We start from the raw sequence: 6,126 nt of genomic DNA on the forward strand, positions 1-6,126 counted from the left end.
TCATATATGTCCGGATTGGTTTTTGCCCTCATGTAGTAAAATATGAGGAATGTCGTACCGGTTTTACATTTTCAGGTTGCTTGCTAGTTTGTGAATCAGTCAGCTCACATTTTCAATGCTACTTGCCATTCTTGAGAACAAAAGCTGTGATTTTTCAATCTTTTAGGGCCAAAAAAAGACTCCGTATATAAAAGGAATAAATAATACACCACTCTTGGAATTTTCAGAGTATAATACGATGCCCCATACAAAAGAATATAACCCCAACACTATGCACTTTGGATATTACATATACGTTCCCCTTATTATAGCTGCAAGTCCAATGAAGCCGGAATTTCAGCAGAAAAATGCAACTCAGCCATGAGATTTACGGCGCTTGAGAGCCTCAAATCGAGCAGCCAACATATCGTAGTCGGGAAGTTTCGGGTGAACATGGTGACCTCCAGAGTCTCGTCTGGCCTCCGATGGAGGAGGAGGAGGAGGAGCTTGGGGCGGTGGCCGAGTGGGAGGGAGAGATGAAAAGCGAGCCACTGCTGACCTGTTTTCTTCTGGTTCTGTCTCCTCTTCGTAGTCTGACTCATCGAAGTTGATCTCTGTCCGAGCAGCAGAGTTGTTACTGTGCCTCTTGACCCTGAAAGTGTCTGCTTTTTTCTCGGCTGCTTCTTCTTCTGTTGTCCCGGTGTCTTCCTCGTTGTCAGATTCATCAAACTTTATGCCCGAGCCAGCGTTATAGCTGCTGCGTCTCCTACAGGCTCTTCTTCTGTCTTCCACGGAGCGTTTTCCCGAGCTTATTTCAGAGTCTTGGGATTGTGCTCTTGAAGCTGAATGTCCAGAATGGGGATGATGATCCATGTAATGTGGGTTCTTCGGGTTTGTAGTGTTACCGATTGACGATGGTTCGGAGAATTGCTTGACGTCTCTGTTTGCCAGAAAGGCAGCTGCTTGTGCTGCAGCTACCGCTTTCATGGCTGATTCAGCAGCTGCTTCGGCTGCAGATTCTGTGTCTTGGAAATGCGTGGTGACGCCGCCATTGCAACTGTTCGATCTGAGCAAACAATGAAAAGGAATGATCAGGAAAAAAAAAAAGAGCTTACGGGAAAACATTTTTCACCGGTCGAACTCTTCAGATATGTTCTTTCACCTGGGCATTGGGGTATTTCGATCGAGAGGTTCATGATCTGCAGGCCTAACAGGAAAACTCGACGCACTGACAAAAGTCCGTGGCCCTTCCTGTCGTCATGAAAGAACGAGTGAAGGATTAGAATCCCTAATCACTTCTTCTTCTCGGGTCAGCAGATGTGGCGAAAAAAAAGGGAATGAGAGAAAGTTCGAGTAAACAAAAACGTACTATGACTTCTTCCGGGGGCTTGAGGAGCTCCTGCTCGGACTCTGTTGTGTCCCAATCAACCTGGAATTCCTTAGCAATTTCCTTCATGATCTTCAGCTTGAACTCACCACTCGAGTTCCTAACCGAGAGCTTATCCACCAACTACAAGCAGAAGAGAAAAACAGCACACAAAGGTGAATATGGATCACTAAAAGATACTTGCTTCAATGGAAAAAAAATGAACTTTCAATTCCGACATACTCTACACGAGCGATATAATATGATGTATCAATTACCATTCGGTTTACACCGCAACTGGGCCTCAGATCGGTAGCAGCTGATACAAAATCTCTTCCATATTTCTTCTCGAATGTATCTCTAAGATCTGCAAGTTCGGGAATTTCTGAGCATCGGGGCGCTGCGAAAATCACACTGGCGATTCCTTCCTTAAGATCAGCAGGGCATTCCCTAAATGACATTTGCAGCCAGACACACACTTCAACATGAGCAACCAATACATACACATGATCAGGACAAGGGTTTCCCTTAACAGGCATACCTCTGCTTGGTGATGATAGTGAGGCGGGTGACAATTAGTTCACAGAAAAGCTCGATGATCTCATTTGCTGCAAGAATATTCTGTTCCCTAATCACATGCTCGACCTACAATGTGAATTCATCAGTGGGGTTCTGTTGTTAGCGGCGGCCTAAGAATCTTGTGGAAAGGACAGGAAAAGGAACTACAAAGGAACATAGATAAGAACCCTAAAGAATCATAAACCCTAAAACCAGAACTAAGTTAAGATACAGGGCAAAAGGGAAACAGGGGAAAACCCGGATACGAGCGGTGGCATCCTGACCGGACTGAAGAAGCATAGCAATGTCACGCCTCATCTGCTTCACAACCACTTGCCTTTTGTTCCTCAGTAGCTTTATCCGAGCCATCGCCATCTTCGCCGCCGTTTTGCTTTTTAAGAAAAACAACACAAGTTCATCGTCAGACGCTTTGATCAGAGAGTTAAACGAAGAATCTGAGTTCATTGCGCTCAGAAATATACACAAATGAATAGGGAAAAAAAGATTAGGTTATTGATGCCAGAAAATCAAAATTGCTGATTTTTTTTCCTGGGCAACCAAAAAGGGAAGATGAAACTAAGAATCTGAGAACGCCCACGTCGATTCCCAGGGTAAATTAGCATGAGGGGACTCAAGAGCACACAAACTTTCAACTTTGCGAGAACCCATCTGAAAATGTCCATCCAAAACCCAACAGAGAGAGAGAGAGAGAACCATTTGGAAGGGTTGAAGCCTCGGCGGAAGAGAGAGAGACTGAACTTCATGAGCTTCTTGGACTGTGCGGAGGCTATTCCGACGACCGTCATTTCTCTCCTGTCACTGGTAGTGGACGACAAAAGGCAGAGCACCCGAAGAAGAAGAAGAAGAGCGTAACGGACCGTTGAGAGGGATTGGAAGCAGACTATTTGTGGGGCCCACGTGGATCACCGACTTCCAGAGAAGTTGACCCCGTCAAAATATAGCCGTTACGTCTCCTTTCACACGTCACGCTCGTGCCTTGGGAATGACCAACCGAACGAGGATCCAATGTTCATTATTGTTGGATCTTTCTTACTGGGCCTTGTTTGGGCTTTTAGAACATGCCATGTTTTATAACTCGTAAAATCAAATTTAATCATAAATAGATAATTAATGATGACAATATCCGTTTATTATACATGAAAAAAAAAGTCAGATATGAAATCATTTTATTTCCTAAGTATCTTGGTATTTACTGAAATACTAGTGATAATTAATAATTGTGCATTTAGTTCACCAATTATACAACTAAACATGCATTGTATATTCTTATACAATTAAATATTTTTTAACATTTAGATTTTATCTTGTTTTTATTTTTTCGAAATTTATATTCTCTAAATTGCGCACCATCTAAAATTCTTTAACAATATATTCTCTAATAATATCTCGATTACTTTTTCACCGTCAACGGAATACACATATATATATACATGTATATTAGTATATATATCATCAATTAATGTAGTGTACAAAATTGTATATACTAATTACATAAACCTCTTCTTCGTCTTCCCTAATCACTGAGAGGTTACGTTGAGGAGCGAAGCGCGTGTTCTGATCAATCGTCTGAACAAATTTTCAAGATTCTTCTCAAACCCTCCAACGCTTATCTCCAGCTCTTCCAGTTTCTTTCCAAGAACTTCGCGAGAATATTCTCCGCGTGAGACCACTGAGTCGAGGCTCTCTAACTCGTTCTCTTCCCTCTTCTTGATCTTGTCGGTTTCCTCGCCATCTTTCTGCAGCATCTTCATAACCACCAACGACCACTTGTTCTTCTTACTTCCCGACAAGAACTCCAAGAACGAGTTCAAGATCGAGGCACTGACCGAGACGACGCGTCTCATCACGTGGACCACTGCCACGAGGTGGTCGTCTTCTTCATCCGTGATCACCCTCCCAGCTATGTTCTCGATCTGTTTCAGTGAGACAAGAAGCTTCCGAGCCTGTTTCCTCATGTTCTTCCTGAAACCCACGTAACTCGAAACGACGCCGTGGTCGTTTCCTCCTCTCCTTCTTCTCACACCAGACTGAAGAGCTCGAACGTTTTCTCCTGTCTCCACCATTAGATCCCTCGAAACACTGCATATATCCATCAATCTCAGCGACCCATCAAGCAGTTCTTCGAGAAACTTCCTACGTTCAGACAGAACCCGTTGCGTCGAACCCATGTTCAGAAGATCGTCCGTACACTTGTACAGCTCCTCCAAGCCCGACAAACTCGCACAGATCGATCTCGAACTCGACGTCGAAATCTCCATGGCCGATAGCTCGTTAAGCCCTTCTTCTATCGCAAGAGTGCTCGGATGCGACCTCGAAGGGAAACTGATCGATCTAACATGGTTCTTGATCGCCATTTTCTGTTTGTTTTTGCTCTGCGGCATTCAACGAGAACATTACATACATGCACGCACATATATATAGCGTGGGTTTATGTTACACCATCGGCCAGCAATACTTCAACAATTGGTTTAATTATAAAGATTATAATATTATAATGATGCGACATGAGCTGTCGTGCCTTTTTCTTGTCAAGTTTTGCGTAATTATTTGGCCACAAAACGGATGACTCATCATCTGTTCTGCCTCCCGTTGTGCCACATTATCTATGGAAAAACCTATTATTTAAATGATTTGGACCGTCTTTAGTGTTAACGGTAGGTAACAAGATCCGGATCTTCTCGACCATATCATATACGGGTAATACGTAGCTTTGTTTTTTTTTTTTTTTGTTAATGAATACGTAGCTTTGTTACGTCCTCCTAAATTTAAAAAAAATGTACTTCATATGATTAGCCTAAAGGTATTTTGTTACTATTCTCATTGTACGTACACGTGTAGAAGGCGGGAGATTTTTTTAGATTCTCACATTATATTCGCTGATAATTGTATCATATGAGGCATTGCCACGTGTAACGTTTGGGGAAAGAATTTAAATAATTATCAAACAAAGCAATTGGGTGTGGATAAACTCTCCAATAATGTGGCGCAAAAACAAGATGCTTTTAGGATTTGGCTTTTACAATTCATTGAATGATACACAAAATAAAAGCAATAAAGTTCAAAACATAAACATATTGTGGTGCACTTATTATATCACGCCATTATAAATTGCATCATCATTATTTTTCTATTTCCCGTTATAATAAGATAATTAAATGTAAAAAAGTTAATTTTTTTTTTATAATCCGGAAGTTAAAAGACCCGACTACATCTCTCAGATTACCGGAAAAACCCATATGAATGCCTCTCCCCACGTTTGGATTTGAATCCAGGATAAGAACATGCTCTGCATGTTTTCTCACCACTAGTCCACCCAAGTTTGGGCATCATATACATAAAAAAATCCGAGTTTTTTTTTTTTGCGTTTAAAGTATTGTATGTATGTATGTATGATTTTGGGAAGAACTATTACACTTGTAACCATGATGGGCCAAAAAAAAATGTACATGTAACGGATTGAACAATAACAGATAAAGAAAAAAAATCTTTTTTTTACACGGTTCTACTGATGATGTTAAGGAGCAAGACTCTGTACTGAACTAAACACTTCAACACTGAATCATGTCCTGTCTCCAATGCCCGACAACCACCTTCAAGATCCCTCAGCTTCTTCTGCACCCTCTGAACTTCAGCTTCGGTTCTTGAATTGGATTCACCGTTGTTTCTGACTCTCGATCTCAAATCTTGAAACGAACCCATAAACAGATCCAGGCTCTGCACTTCGTTGTTAATCAGATCAAACCCCTTCTCAGACGAAGTCGACGACACGAAAGGAATCACCTTTCTTGGAATCCAGAAGAACCCATCAGTGTTCTTCATCTTTGTCCATGTCGGCGTCGACAGGAACAAAAGGGTATGCCTGAAAATCGAAGCCGTGATTCTGATCGTTTCGTTCACAATTACGCTCTCGTAGTTTCCGTCGGCGAAAACGTTAAAGGAACCTTCTCTGGATTGAATCTTCTTCAGGGCTGTAATGTGTTTCGCGATCTCCTTCTTCGCCTTCTTCCTCACGTTAACGTAAGCGCTAACGTCCTGTTCGACGATTGGATCCAATCCCTTCCTTCGAAGAGCGGATTGCAGATTCTGAATGCCTTCCCTCATCGCCATGAGGATGTTCCTCAGCGCCTCGCAAGTATCTAACAACAGAAGCGATGCATCCAAAGAATCTTCGAGAACTTTCCCCTTCTGGTGATGGAGAAGAG

At 42.1% G+C, this 6,126-nt stretch overlaps 3 protein-coding genes across 3 annotated transcripts in view; all 3 read right to left on the reverse strand.

Moving 5' to 3' along the window:
* Positions 1–184: 184 nt before the first annotated feature.
* Positions 185–2,949, reverse strand: LOC104804285. Its single transcript, XM_010528524.2, has 7 exons — positions 2,618–2,949; positions 2,162–2,294; positions 1,887–1,990; positions 1,624–1,795; positions 1,349–1,489; positions 1,142–1,230; positions 185–1,045 (listed from the first exon to the last, which is right to left on the reverse strand). Exons 1-7 carry the CDS (start codon positions 2,707–2,709, stop codon positions 355–357), a joined length of 1,422 nt encoding a protein of 473 aa, XP_010526826.1. The 5' UTR covers positions 2,710–2,949; the 3' UTR covers positions 185–354.
* A 366-nt stretch (positions 2,950–3,315) lies between these two features.
* Positions 3,316–4,351, reverse strand: LOC104804286. Its single transcript, XM_010528525.1, has one exon. It carries the CDS (start codon positions 4,303–4,305, stop codon positions 3,442–3,444), a length of 864 nt encoding a protein of 287 aa, XP_010526827.1. The 5' UTR covers positions 4,306–4,351; the 3' UTR covers positions 3,316–3,441.
* An 862-nt stretch (positions 4,352–5,213) lies between these two features.
* The window catches only part of LOC104804287, a 1,397-nt gene continuing 484 nt past the window's right edge, over positions 5,214–6,126 (reverse strand). Inside the window, 1 exon segment of the mRNA XM_010528527.2 lies at positions 5,214–6,126. This exon segment is cut by the window's right edge and continues 4 nt beyond it. Within this exon segment, the coding sequence (XP_010526829.1) occupies positions 5,417–6,126 (710 nt within the window). The 3' untranslated portion in view covers positions 5,214–5,416.

The sequence above is a fragment of the Tarenaya hassleriana genome, unplaced genomic scaffold (genome assembly GCF_000463585.1).
Source record: "Tarenaya hassleriana unplaced genomic scaffold, ASM46358v1 Cleome9, whole genome shotgun sequence".
Lineage (NCBI taxonomy): Eukaryota > Viridiplantae > Streptophyta > Magnoliopsida > Brassicales > Cleomaceae > Tarenaya > Tarenaya hassleriana.

Bases quoted from the DNA above. Each gene is read 5' to 3' on its own strand.
- LOC104804286 (XM_010528525.1), bottom strand. From the start codon at position 4,305: ATGCCGCAGAGCAAAAACAAACAGAAAATGGCGATCAAGAACCATGTT.
- LOC104804285 (XM_010528524.2), bottom strand. From the start codon at position 2,709: ATGACGGTCGTCGGAATAGCCTCCGCACAGTCCAAGAAGCTCATGAAG. The intron at 1,796-1,886 runs GTATGCCTGTTA...AATGTCATTTAG, and splicing joins ACTATCATCACCAAGCAGAG to GGAATGCCCTGCTGATCTTA. The intron at 1,490-1,623 runs GTAATTGATACA...TTCTGCTTGTAG, and splicing joins GTTGCGGTGTAAACCGAATG to TTGGTGGATAAGCTCTCGGT.